A 12,480-nucleotide genomic window follows, 5' to 3' on the forward strand; every position below is an offset into this window, starting at 1 on the left:
CCCTGATAAATAAGGGATTAAACCGAAGGAAACTGAATGAATGTATGTAAAGCATTTAGCCCAGGCATGTGCTTTAGGAACTGTGTTGATCAATAAAACTAAAAATAAAAGGTGTAATATCAACTCATTGACATTCTTTTCGGCTTAGTCCCTTTATTAATCTGGGGTCGCCACAGTGGAATGAACTGCCAACTTATCCAGCATATGTTTTGAACAGCGAATGCCCTTCCAGCTGTAACCCAGTGCTGGAAAACATCCATACACACTCATACACTCTCATACACTACAGTCAATTTTAGCTTACCTAATTCACCTATGGCGCATGTCTTTGGACTTGTAGGGGAAACCCACGCCGACCTTTGATGAACATGCAAACTCCACACAGAAATGCCAACTGAACCAGCTGGGACTCAAACCAGTGACCTTCTTGCTGTGAGGCGACAACCACTTAGCCACCCATATGTTTATTTATAAACATATTTGTTTGTTTATTCCCCAAATTGAAGCTAATACTTCACAATTTGGGTGGCGCAGTAGGTAGTGCTGTCGCCTCACAGCAAGAAGGTCGCTGGTTCTTGTCTCAACTGGGTCAGTTGGCATTTCTGTGTGGAGTTTGTATGTTCTCCCTGCGTTTGCGTTGGTTTCCTCAGGGTGCTCTGGTTTCCCCCACAGTCTAAAGACATGCGGTACAGGTGAATTGGGTAGGCTAAATTTTCCGTAGTGTATGAGTGTGAATGAGTGTGTATGGATGTTTCCCAGAGATGGGTTGCAGCTGGAAGGGCATCTGCTGTGTAAAACATGTTGCCGGTTTATTCCACTGTGGCGACCCCAGATTAACAAAGGGACTAAGCCAAAAAGAAAATGAATCACAATTTGCCTTTAATATATATTTAGTCAGGATTTACAGCGAATACACTTCAAAATGTACATTAAATCTATCTTATTTAAATCATTCGTTGCGTGTGTGTGAGTGATGTGCTGAACTCAAACACGGTGCTGTTCTGTGGCCATCTGAACTGAGGGACAACAAAGTGGCCTTTATGAGCCTGTGAGTCCAGAGCCATCAAAGAAACAGTGATAAACTAGTGGAAGATACTGGCGCACAATGGCAGCCTTGACTTGTGCACAATGAAACCCCTCACTCCAAAATCACATTATTATCAATACAGCCGAGCCCGGATGTGTGCAATTGCGTGTTTGCTCAGAGAGATAGATAGAGAAATTCACCTCAGTCTTCTTCAGCAGCTGTGCCTGCTGTCGAGCTGTCAGGAGTTCATTATTATGACTTGTTTACATGTTGGAAATAAATCACTGCACTGGCTTTGGAATCAAACAGACGACGTCACGCGTGATTTAGCCAATCAGCAGCGCGGAGTATCGCTCTCACCTGTCCTCGTAAACAGGTAACAAACATCGAGACAACATTCCTGCGCGCGACAGGCTTTACACTTTCACAAACATCCTTAGCCTCGTGTGTATTTCGATGCCTTTCAGACTTGTTTTGTGTTATATTATGTTTGTTTATGAGCTGACGTGTAGCGACTGACGGATTTTATAGTCGAGCCAGGCTATAAACACATCGAAATGGACTACTTCATTTATATTATTGCTTTATCTATATAACATTTCATATTTGAAACATTTTGGGGAGCAAATAGGAAAGAAAACAACAAGCGAACAAACGTATAAGGATTTCTGTCAGACAAGCCCAAGCGAAGGGAGCATCATCTCTTCAGCGATCCTTTCGCCATGGATATTTAACTGGCACCTGAGCCTGACGGATTGACTTCACATCTATAATATCCTGATGAAAATTATGAAGATGAAATCAGCTATGCTCCAGATGATCGCGATGTGCCTAGCGCTCCGTTCACCTGCGCGCGCTCAGACGCAGGAAGGGAAACCTGAAGGTAAACCTGCTTCACTGTCACTCACGACGCACCTGTTTGTGCCACTGAGGTAAAAGTTAGTTTTACATTCACACATTCAGACTTTCTCCTTAATATGATATTCTCATAAAAGTAGTATTTGCAAAGCTGTCGCTCGAGTAGGTCGCTCGAGTCCCGGGTGGCTAGTTGGCATTTCTGTGTGGAGTTTGCAAGTTCTCCCTGGGTTTGCGTGGGTTAACTCCGGGTGCTCCGGTGCCCCCCGCAGTCCAAACAATATGAATAAACTATGTGTGTGAATGAGGGTGTATGGGTGTTTCCTAGTACTGGGTTGCAGCTGGAAGGGCATCCGCTGTGTAAAACATGGTGGATAAGTTTGCGGGTCATTCCGCTGTGGCGACTTCTGATGAATAAAGGGAATAAGCCCAAGGAAAATTAATGATAGGAAGATTATATTAGCAGCCAAAAACGAAGTTCAACATTGTTCACAGTAAATTAAATAGTGCTAATGTTTTTTTGGCCGGTTCATTTTACTGTGGCGACCCCCTGATAAATGAGAGACTGAGCCGAAGGAAAATTAATGAATGTTGTCATACTTACATGTGATTTCAGACCGAATATTCAAAGTACCATGGTAAACATAGGGAGCGTGTCACAAGTTACTGAATGAATGTGTGAATATAAAACCAACTTTACCTCAATGTTTATACCTAACAGCAACGGAATAAACATTTTTAAATTAGAATGCTTACGCTATTCTCACAGTTGGTGATGTCATATCCATTGTGGGTTCCAAAAACAACATTGTCGTTTAAAAAAGAACGTTTTATAATATGAAGAATCTTGTGAGGAACATCTTGTAGAACACGTTCCATACATGTTCAAGAATCTGTATTTTAAGAGTGACGCATGACTATCTATATATATACCGCTTTAATAACAGTTTATATTGCATTTATTCCATGCAAAATTGCAAATATGTACGTAATATTAATAATCCAATTAAATATGCATATAAAAAAGTGCATAAGAAGAGTTCAGATGCAGAAGCATTTAAATTTTTCTTCTAAAATGAGCATTTTTCCAAGATTCCTCCCAGCAGGCACAGGACATCAACATGACGTCAGATTGACGTTGCACCCCAACAACATGGGGACTTTGCATTTTGTTTGGAAATGAAAGTCGAGTTGACATCAGAACCCGACATCAGGCCAACTTCACTGTTCAACGGCCTAAATCTAATCTAATATTAACGTCATTGTGTGCCTGCTGGGCTAAGTTTATGTTCAGTTATTTCACTTTAAAGGCAATAAAATGAAACCTATTCATATAGCCAAAGAACCTAATCGAACTAGAGCTGTGCAATATTGGAAAAATCTGACATGTGATATTTTGTATTTCTGCGGCTATACATTGCAAAATAAATTTAATTTCAACAGATGACGTAAATAGGAATATTTGTAAACAATTATTTAACTTTCTATTCATTGGCATGATTTAGTAGATGTAAAAATCGTGCACGGAATGTAATAAACAAATTACAATACAGCTAAATACAGTAGAGCAAACATAAAAGTGAAATAAGCAGTGCTTTTTTTGGTTTTCATGGTAGTCCAATCACATTCAGTTACAGAAATGAGAAAAATCTACTATAAAATAACACTGCAAAGATTTTACTGTTTAAATAGTTCAATAAATGTATTCTCTATGAAAGCTACAAATGGTCAAATTGCTTGTGTCTGAATGCTTTAAAATCTTTTAAGTACTCAAAATGTGCAAATGAAGAGCTTAGATGCAAAAACCTCTAAATGCTTTCTGAAATTTTTCTCTAAAATGAGTATTTTTATCAGGCTTCTGTGTGTATGTTCATTAATATCACTTTATGGCAAAGAATAAGTTTTTTTTCATGGCTTTGAAAGTAAATTATCTAAACATAAACAAAGGAGGCTGAGAAAAATGTTCACTTTGGATGGAAATTTCAGTTTTTGCATTCTGAACTCTTCAAATGATCGACTTTTGCTTCATTATGGTTAAACTCTGCTGTAACTCAACAAATGCATTTTGAACTGTATGACTATATAATCCCAATACAATATTCATAATCCTAAACTATATAATCCCAACTCAACAATGCAGATCTTATAATGTGATTATTGCGTATGCACACAATGCGATATCAATGCTTAAACGATATATTGTGCAGCCCTAAATCAAACCCATAAATCTTAAATAGCTGAACATAAACATAGGAGCCAGAGAAAAATGCTCATTTTAGAAGATAATCTCATATAACTTTTCATATAATTGTAATCTAATTTACATACATTTCAAAACATATGTGTTTTCAGATCAATATGCTTACACATTGCTTTATTTTGCTGCTTTGATCTCAGAACACTGTCAGCAATGTCTACAGAAATTCAACACTGTTGTGTCCAAGTGATGGAGATGTTTTTGTTTATCTTTGATTGTGAGTGTAAAAGCAGAGGTTTGTTTCCTGTACTAAATCACTGCTCGGTTCAAATAACAAGTGACTCAACCTGTAGACTTTGTTAAACCAGTTCCCTGACTCAACGGCTGTTTTCTGCAAGGATACAATCAGAGGAGTTTGAACTTGTGATGCCTTTGTTTTACAGTTCCTTGTGTAAAGAAAGGGTACAAAAGTTGTCACTGAGGCAGTATAACCTTTTAAACTGTACACTTTAGCACCTTTTGTACTACTATAGTGTGCTATTTGTTTTATTCAATCTACAAATTAGTACCTAAATGGTATATATTAATACCATTAGAAAAGGTATAACATTTTAATAATTCATTTTGATAGAGGTTTATTTTGGTTTAAACTCAAAGGGCTCTATTTTAATGATAAAGGCGTAAAGTCTGAAGCGCATGGTGCAAGAGCATGTTCTAATCCACTTTTGCTATTTTAAGGACGGAAAAATACACTCTGCGCTCTGGTTCATGGTCTAACAGGGTTGTGCTTATTCTCTTAATGAGTTATGGCTGTGTTTTCAGTATAAGGTGCATTTGACCAATCAGAGTCTCATCTCCCATTCCTTTTAAGAGTCAGTTGTTTTTGTGGCATGGTGCATTTGCTATTTACATGGAATTACATGGACTTGAGGAAAAACTGAGCACTTTGCTAGTGAGAAAGCAGTTAAACAGATCATCTGCAGCGTGAGGATCAAGAATGAGCCTCCTCCAATCGGCCTTCACATTCTCTTTACTTTACTTTTACTCTTTACTCCTTTACTTTTGTGGATAATGAAATGGTGTTGTACACAGTCCACCAAAGACATCCATTAGCCTACTTATATAATTTAATTTGTGAGGCACAAATATTTGTTTTAAAACTATTTCTAAATTTAGTTCTAATTTCCAGCAAACGAATAAATGAACAATAATAACGAAGTGTGCCCAAAAAACTGAATTATATCAAACACAAGTTCTGTGCTCCATATGGTTCAAAACCCAAGAGGTGGACAAATCTAAACTAGTTTTTATTAAATCAATTATAAATATGCATATAATAAATAATTAGTGGTTACAGTGCCTCATTAGTGGCAGTGGTTTTTATATTTATGTAGAAATTAATAATTTTTGTAACATTTTAATCCTTCATTTTTCTTCATATGTAAAGATATTTGTGTATTGCTGTATATCCTATGTGTATTAAGCAACGTGTATGTGTTTTGGACCTGCATGAGCGCATAATTAACGCATTAGTTAGCGTTAGACTGGCTTTTAGTTGGTCAATGGCGCAGTCTATTTCAGTTCCTCAAATTACAACGCAACAACCATGCGCCTTTACACACCTCTTTTCTAGACCGGAGTCCGCAAAGTCACACAAATGGATTTGCTATTTATACAACGTGACGCAAAAAGTGAAATATTACTGTTGCGCTGGTCTGAAAATAGCAACAAATCTCGCCAAACACGTCTTGTGCCTTAATGTGCCGGCTGTATGATACTGTAGCTCCCAAAGCCCAAAGTGTTTTTTTTCTTTTCAATAAGAGCATATCACTCTTAAGTATAGTGATATGATGATAAATAATTCAGCAATAATTAAAGTAGATAATTCCTGCATTAAAACATAAACAATCAAATTAAGGAACTGTATATGCACAAACAACTACAGCTTATTTAACAATACATACAGCCAAATATTTAATGCCGGAGATCACCAAAAATAAAATATCTATTAATGAATATACATTCAAAAAATAACTTTTGCTGCTTGTTTAAATTAAATACTTAAAATAAGTTGAAACAGCACACTTCATAAGATTTCTTTGAGCCAACTTAATTGGTTTATGTTCAATCCACTTAAAGTTGTACAAATTATTAAGTTAATTTATTCAAATGCGATGTAAATAAAAATACTGGGTTCCACACAATTCCTTCATGTTGTCCCAACACAAACCGATTATATTAACTTAATCGGTTTTACAAATTTAAGTGGATTGAACATAAAACAATTAGCTTTTGTCCCCAAAAAAACGTAAATAATTGTGTTGTTTCAACTTGTTTTAAATACGTAGTTTAATTAAGAAGCAAAAGCCTTGAAATACAGACCAAAACACATCAGGTTTAGCTTGCACACACACACACGCACACACACTCGCACAGATAGAGACTAGAGCGACGTGATTTGATGCACTGCTTGATCTTTGCCCTCAGCAGTAATGTTGACTAAGAAGGGTGGGGCACAATGGCATGAACAACAACAACAGGTGTGTGTAGTTCAGATGATATCACTGCGAACAGGTCAAACTACTGGAGCAAACGTCATCTTGCAGACCATTCGATTTGACTGCAACCCCCTGAATCAGCATCTCCTACAAACTAACAATAGCATTTAAATGACCAGTAAATGTGCAGAATAGATGTGCAGTAAATATCATAAAGGCACATAATTGATCTCAGATTTCTTGTTTTGCATATGACTCGTTCCAGAATTGCCGGTACATTTCAAGCATTTTCAATTTTTTTTTCTTATAGTGGAATTATTACATATAAGAATGTAAAATTTACGTCAAACTAAATAATGTAATTATTGGAATATGCTTATATTTGTGATTGAGAACATTTGATTCTGTTGCTAATTGTTGTTTAACTTATTGTGAAACTTTTTAAACCACCACAGAGTTGACATTTTCCACCATTTTGGGCTTTACACTGTCAAAAATGCTGGGTTCCTGCACACACAAAAAAAAAAGATTTGTGTTGGACACTTCATAGAATTACGTCAGCTTATTAGTTTTTACAGATTTAAGTGAATTAAACATAAAACAATTAAGCTGTCAGAAAAAAAAACATTTTTAAAATTTTATGTATTTAGTTTAAACAAAGGGCAAACATTATTTTATTAGTTTAGCTCAAGATGCTAACCTCAAACCAGACACATGGCATGAGTAAAATGACTGCATTTGATGTATTTTCCTAATATTATTGTTTTTAAAAAGTGGATGAGGAATTCACCAAAATATCGCAATAACAATAGTTGACAAATAATGAACCTACACTGTAAAAAAATATTGCAGCTTAATTTCTTTGTTAAATTTAATTACATTTTTTAGTCATATCAACTTAATTTAATTAAACAGACTCAAAAAAGTTAAGCTTTGTCTAACTTAAAAACATTCAACTTAATAAAACAGGTTAAAGTGACATAAAAACATTTGTTGTCATGACTTTTTTCCTATCATTTTTTACAGTGTACTATTGGTCTATCCTAAACACTCTGTACAGAATAACGAGAGAAGAACAAAAATGCCTTCCAAAACTCCCGCCTGATGAAGTGACGTCACACTATTCTATCAATGCTTTAAAATAACATTTTATTACCATTGTAACAGAGTTGAACAGAATGTAGAGACTCAAAATGTATTTTTTATACTGAGGTGACAAATAATAAAAGAATAGATGTTTCCCCTACAGTCCAAAGACATGTGCTATAGGTGAATTAAATAAACTAAATTGTCCGTACTGTATGTGTGTGAATGAGTGTTTGCTGTGTAAAACATATGCTGGATAAGTTGGCGGTTCATTCCGCTGTGGAGACCCCTGATAAATAAGCCCTAGGAAAAAGAATGAATGAATGAATGAGACTTAATTATTTCAGGATAATTGAAGCCTATATGATTCAGGAGGTGGAGACAGTCCAAAATAGGTATAGTGTGAGTCTTTAAGTTAATATTTTATTACATACAAACATTATTTTAAGAGATATAATTTTGTGTCATTTTAAGTGTTTCATTAAAGGTTTTGACAATGAATAAAAAGTTTATCTTAGAGATGCTAATGTATCAGCCATTCAGGAGCCAACCATTATTTATTGTCAAGTGATTTAAAATCTCACAGTTCTTTCAGATCCTTACTCTGTACTCCAAAATACAACTTATCTACCCAAGAATTCAAATGAAGATTTATTAGATTTACATTTATTTAGTTATTTAGTGAAAATTTTGCCATTTCCAACCTCTTTGGTCCATGCATTCCTGAGAGTGAAGGAAAATGAGTCATTTTAATCAGATGTTTTATTTAATTGTTTAGATTAATCATAATTTAGATTCATAATTTGTTCCTTGTTATGAATCACAGTGAAAGCGTTCTCGTTCTGATGACTCAGTAGCTAAATGGAGGACAATTATCAGCGAATAACAACTTCAGCTTTGATTTTCTGTTAAAAAGAAACTCTTTCGTTTTGGAGTAATTGTGGTTTGACATAAGCAAGAATAAAAGCTGAAACACACTCGACAACCTTGAAAATATGAACACAATGCATTTTGCGGACTTTGTAAATGGTAAAAGAAAACAAAATGGCCATAATACACTTGCTGACTCTACTAGAGGATCAGACTTTCATCAGATTAGGGCTGGGGAAGATGGCACAAATGCAATCTCTTTATTATTTTCCATATTGAATGATAAATTTATACAGTTGAAGTCAGAATTATTAGCCCCTCTGTTTATTTTTTTCCCCAATTCTGTTTAATGGAGAGTAGGTTTTTTTCACCACAATTCTAAACGTAATAGTTTTTAATATCTCTAATAACTGATTTATTTTATCTTTGCCATAATGAGAGTAAATAATATTTGACTAGATATTTTTCAAGACACTTCTATACAGACTAAAGTGACATTTAAAGGCTTCACTAGGTTATTTAGGTTACCTAGGCAGGTTAGAGTAATTAGTCATTGTATACTGATGGTTTGTTCTGTAGACTATCGGAAAAAATATAGCTTAAAGGGGCTAATAATTTTGATCTTAAAATGTTTTTGGAAAAATTAAAAACTGCTTTTATTATAGCCAAAATAAAACACATAAGACTTTCTCCAGAAGAAAAAATATTATCAGACATACTGTGAAAATTTCCTTGCTCTGTTAAACATCATTTGGAAAATATTTTAAAAAAGAAATTCAAAGGTGGGCTAATAATTCTGAATTCAACTGTATATTTCGATATAAGTTGTTGATTCTAGATTTAAAAAAGACACCCAACAATGACTGAAGCCACAAAAATTACAGTGTCCATTAAATGGCATAACATAGTTTTTGGCCGATACATTTTCGGTGGCCAAAAATCCGGTACATCTCTAATATTAATACACTTTTAGATTCCCATTGTTGCACATTTCTACTATGTGATTGGCGCTTAGATCATTATAGAGGAGTGGTTCTCAAAATGTGGTACGTGTACCACTAGTGGTACAAGGGCTTTCTTCTAGTGGTACGCGGATGAATCGAATATGTCATATGGACATGCTACATATATTTAAATAAATGATCAAAAATGATTTATGTATGAATATGATGACATAAAGTCTATATTTGTGAGGTCCAGGCAACATTTCCAGGTGCTGATAAACTCGTTTTTTTACTTTTTAGGAACTGTAACGTACCATTTTTAACTTTTAAAAGCACATTATAATTTAAATCTTCTTAATATTAGGAGCTTATATGCCTCGTTTTTGAACTGTACAGAGTTTTAGCTGCTTTACTGGACCAAATACGCTACTATATTTCAATACTGCTCATTATGATGGTACTTGCAAAGACAACTTTTTTCTGAGGTGGTACTTGATGAAAAATCTTTGAGAACCACTGTTATAGAGTATAAAAGTCCAGAACTTATCATTGTTATTGACCTTAATTGCATCGCGATTCGATATAATATCATTTACATCACATTGTTCAGAGCAATGCACATTTTTTATGTTTTTGGTATTATTATGAGGGTTTTATACAGGTGATTTTGGGGGAAAAAAGATGTACTGTAGATGTGTCCTTGCGGTTTCTTTATTTTCTGTAGTTAGGTTTTAAGTTGTCCACTTAAGTTGTATGTACATTTTTGTGCCTATATTTTAGTTATCAGCTTCTAAAAATCTAGTTATTTGTATCAGTCAGAATTGCATAAAATTTCACCTCATTCATTCATTCATTCATTCATTTTCCTTCGGCTTATTCCCTTTATCCATCACTACAGCGGAATGAACTACCAACTTATCAAGCATATGTTTTACACAGAGGATGCCCTTCCCGCTGCAACCCAGTACTGGGAAACATCCATACACTCTCACGTTCACACTCGTACACTACGGCCAATTTAGTTTATTCAATTCACCTGTAGCGCATGTCTTTGGAGTGTGAAGGAAACTGGAACACCCGGAGGAACGCACCAACACCAACACGGGAAGAACATGCAAACTCTACACACAAATGCCAACTGACCCTGCTGGGACTCGAACTAGTGACCTTCTTGTCGTGAGGTGACAGTGCTAACCACTGAGCCACCGTGTCGCCCAAATTGTCACTTTAAATGTTTTAATTTTAAAATATTTTTACTACTGTATGTCAATAATTTCATCCTCACTTGGAAAACTCAGTGTTAGGTTTGTCAATGTCATATTGAACACCACAGTGTATTTACCTTGCTAGAGGAGTAATGTTGAACACGCTGAGGTATTCTGGTGTACAGAATGTACTGTGTGCCGAATAGTTTTCATGGTGACAGATTGTCATTGTCAGTCATGTCACAAGAGCTGCTGAGGCGCATTTATGAAAACAAAGAACAGGACTGTGAAAAGAAGTGTCAGGAACACCTGTGTTTATGAGAGATGCAGAGACAATGAGACTCATATACAACACTAAAAACATGCTTTTAAGATGATCAGTGCTCTTGAATGGTACCAACCGTTGCCCATAATGCTCTCAGAATATTGCATATCGTTTCTTAAAAGCTGTGTAGATGTTAGCATAAATAAAGTTTTTGGGTAATGATAAAGTTATTCTTAGAATATTAATTTATTAAGACTGGAACATTCCAAAACATTTAAACACCATTATTATAACCAATAACATTAAGATATCATTTAAAAACTGACAGTCTAAGAATAATTCCACAAAAATGTTTCAATTAGTATTTTATAATAATATTTTATAACATACAAACATTACTTTTAAAGTTAACCTGATCAAATTTGTAGTATTAATTAAAATGTTTCATTAAAGTTTTTATTTTTGAAAAATAATAACTCAGTATTTGAAGGTAATGTCAAATGATTTAAACTCTCACAGTTCTTTCAGATCAATGTTCTGTACTCCAAAATAGACTTATCCAACCATTAATTCAAATTAAGATCATTTATTTAGTTATTTAATGAAAACGTTGTCATTTCCAACCTTGATTCATGCATTCCTGAGAGTCAAGGAAAATGAGTCATTTTAATCAGGTCTTTCATTGAATTGTTTAGATTAATCATAATTTAGATACATAATTCGTCATCATTCTTAGAATATTAATATATCAAGACTGGAACATTCAAAAACATTTAAACAATGTTTATAATAACCAAACAATAACATTAATAAATCAGCTAAAAACCGACATTCTATGAATGTTCCTCAAAAAAATATTTATAAGTTACCAACAACATTAGGGAAACGTTCTTAAAACATGAATATAATGTGATTGGAATATTCTTATAATGTTCTGAGAACAATAACTAACATGAGACTGAAATGTTATTTAAACATTTGAGTAACAACATTATAACCAATGTAATGTGTATTTATATATTGGGATATGTTCCAACAATCTTCCTTTAAAAACGTGTTTACATCTTATGAAGAACATTTGGGAAACATTCTTAGAACATTAATATGATTTGAATGTTCTTGAATGTTTTAAAAATGTTCTGAGAACAATATAGTTTCATACTGAAATGTAAATAAAATGTTTTGAATAACGTTATTATAACCAAAAATAATGTTAAAACATTGTCTAAAAACTGGACGTTCTAACAATCTAATAATATAATATTTTAAATAACGTTCTGAGAACATCACTCATGAAATGAGACTGAAATGTTATGAAAGCATTATGTTCTTTTTATAACCAAAAATAATGTGAACACATCATCTAATAAGTGGATGTTTAAACAATCTTCCACAAAACGTTTTTATAACTTATGGAGAACATTATGGAAACGTTCTCAGAACATTAATATAATGTGAATGTGAATGGAGCATTCTAATAATGTTTAAAATAACGTTTTGACAATATTGATATATTTTGAGACTAAAACGTTA

At 34.2% G+C, this 12,480-nt stretch overlaps 1 protein-coding gene across 3 annotated transcripts in view; it reads left to right on the top strand.

Moving 5' to 3' along the window:
- The first annotated feature begins 1,423 nt into the window (after positions 1 to 1,423).
- The window catches only part of erbb3a (erb-b2 receptor tyrosine kinase 3a), a 65,992-nt gene continuing 54,935 nt past the window's right edge, over positions 1,424 to 12,480 (top strand). For all 3 annotated transcript variants that reach the window (XM_073952696.1, XM_005165701.5, XM_005165702.5), the window contains exon 1: positions 1,424 to 1,910. Coding sequence is in view for 2 of the 3 variants with exons in the window: in XM_005165701.5 (XP_005165758.1) it covers positions 1,808 to 1,910 (103 nt within the window). In the remaining variant the exon portion in view is untranslated. The remainder of the gene's footprint in view (positions 1,911 to 12,480) is intronic.

This window comes from Danio rerio, chromosome 6, assembly GCF_049306965.1.
Source record: "Danio rerio strain Tuebingen ecotype United States chromosome 6, GRCz12tu, whole genome shotgun sequence".
NCBI lineage: Eukaryota > Metazoa > Chordata > Actinopteri > Cypriniformes > Danionidae > Danio > Danio rerio.